Source organism: Entamoeba nuttalli (assembly GCF_000257125.1).
Source record: "Entamoeba nuttalli P19 unplaced genomic scaffold asmbl_4266, whole genome shotgun sequence".
In the NCBI taxonomy this organism is placed as follows: Eukaryota; Evosea; order Mastigamoebida; family Endamoebidae; genus Entamoeba; species Entamoeba nuttalli.
Window position 1 is genome coordinate 1 of NW_008576666.1, and position 2155 is coordinate 2155.

Sequence of the window (2155 nt, forward strand, 5' to 3'; positions counted from 1 at the left end):
TGATAATAGTAAATTTGATGATAATTTTTATTGTTCCAATCATTGTACCATTGTCTATTTTCAAAGTGATGATATCTATAAACTATCTTATTTGTATTAAATCATTTTTGGTGTTTGTTATTTCCTCTATAATAATGATTATTCACTTTAAATCTCTGTTGTTTCATGTAATAATTATTTTTATTTAAAAACTGAGGCATTTCTGTGAAGTTCTAGATGAGAAATAAGAGATGAAAAATGAAAAGAGTAATAACATGAAAGAAATGAAATAATAAATAAAGAAAGTATTAGATTAAATACATAAATAAACATTGATAATATAAAGAAGTTAAAACCAATTTCATTAAAACATGAATATTGTTATGGAATATTGATTCTAATCAAACCAAACATACTCTATAAAGCTGTTATGAAATTACAAATGTATAAAACTCATCTCTACTGCTTCAAGAACAATAAAAACATTTCTATTAATACTTACTTAATTGCTTTCTAGAAAATCTTCATTTACTTCTTAGCTCACAACTAATTTAGCCATTCTTCATTAAAACAAACCTTATTTGATGTTTTGATAATATAGATCCTTAGCATATCAGTCAGTTCAAACATTTAATCAAACCTATTAAATGTTTGTCATTCATGAAATCTTCATTGATTCAGCAATTACTCTAACAACTCTTAATTCCTTACCACATTATTTCTAATCAACAAGATGGAATAAATCAAATTTATTACCCTCAAACTTGGGATAGACAACATTTACAACACCTCCTCAACCACTATCTCATCTTCATAGTAGAGTTTATAACCAAATATGAACCAAAACCATTTCCTGGTATTGATATTGAGATAGAATGAATATCAATAATGCTTATTATTTATGGGTTTTGTTATTAGACTCTATGAAATGTAAATTCTCTATTATATAAACCTTCTTTCTCACTACAAACTCAGTTATTATCTTCTGTATCAATGACTGTATTTGTGGTATTTTGCTTTTATCAATTATGTTGGTTTATAAGTGAGGTATTAATACTCAAATAAAAACAACTTCCTTCTTAATACTTTTTCTTTTTTAAATTTTATCAAATCTGAAAATACCAATAAAAATAAAATGTATAATAAAAATGGCTATTAAAATTAGTTTAATACCATGATTTTCCTGCTGAGTTCAAAACCTTGTCTGAAACCTTGTGAAGGTATAATTCCTTAAGTGCTTGTCTAGCTGGTCCAAGATATTGTCTTGGATCAAAGTCCTTTGGATGTTCTGCAAGATATCTTCTAATTGATCCTGTCATAGCAAGTCTACCATCTGAATCAATATTAACTTTACAAACAGCACTCTTAACAGCTTCTCTAATTTGGTCTTCTGGAATACCAATAGCTGATTCTAATTTTCCTCCATATTGATTAATAACAGCAACCCATTCTTGTGGAACTGATGATGATCCATGAAGAACAATTGGGAATCCTGGAATTCTCTTTTCAACTTCATGAAGAATATCAAGTCTAATTCTTGGATGCATTCCTGGTTTGAATTTGTATGCTCCATGTGATGTTCCAATTGAAATAGCAAGTGCATCTACTCCTGTATCTTTAACAAATGCTTCAACATCCTTTGGATCAGTAAATACATGTTCTGCTGCTGCAACATCATCTTCAACTCCTGAAAGAACTCCAAGTTCTCCTTCAACAGTAACTCCAAATTTATGTGCATATTCAACAACTTGTTTTGTTAATTTAACATTCTCTTCATATGGAAGTGCTGATCCATCAATCATAACATTAGAGAATCCATTATCTACACATTCTTTACAAATTTGGAAGTTAGCTCCATGGTCAAGGTTAAGTGAAATTGGAATACCCTTATGTTCTGGATCAATTTCTTTTGAATATTCAACAGCTCCTTTAGCAAGATTTCTCAAAAGAGTAGCATTAGCATATTCACGTGCTCCTTTTGATACTTGAAGGATAACTGGTGATTTAGCTTCAGTACATGCTTGAATAATAGCTTGCATTTGTTCGAGGTTATTGAAATTAAAACCTGGAACAGCAAATCCTCCTTTAATAGCATGTTCAAACATTTCTTTGTGATTACAAAGTCCAAGTTCTTTATAGTTAACAGTCTTAGCAGCCATTTGTAAAAATGAAATGA

The 2155-nt window shown here is 29.2% G+C and overlaps 1 protein-coding gene across 1 annotated transcript; it reads right to left on the bottom strand.

The window, feature by feature from the left end:
- Positions 1–1145: 1145 nt before the first annotated feature.
- Positions 1146–2141, bottom strand: ENU1_098890 (fructose-1,6-bisphosphate aldolase, class II protein; the record flags this gene model as incomplete). The annotated part of the gene is made up of 1 exon (XM_008859252.1): positions 1146–2141. A coding segment is annotated over one exon (996 nt), but the record flags the coding sequence as incomplete, so codon positions are not given.
- Positions 2142–2155: the final 14 nt, after the last annotated feature.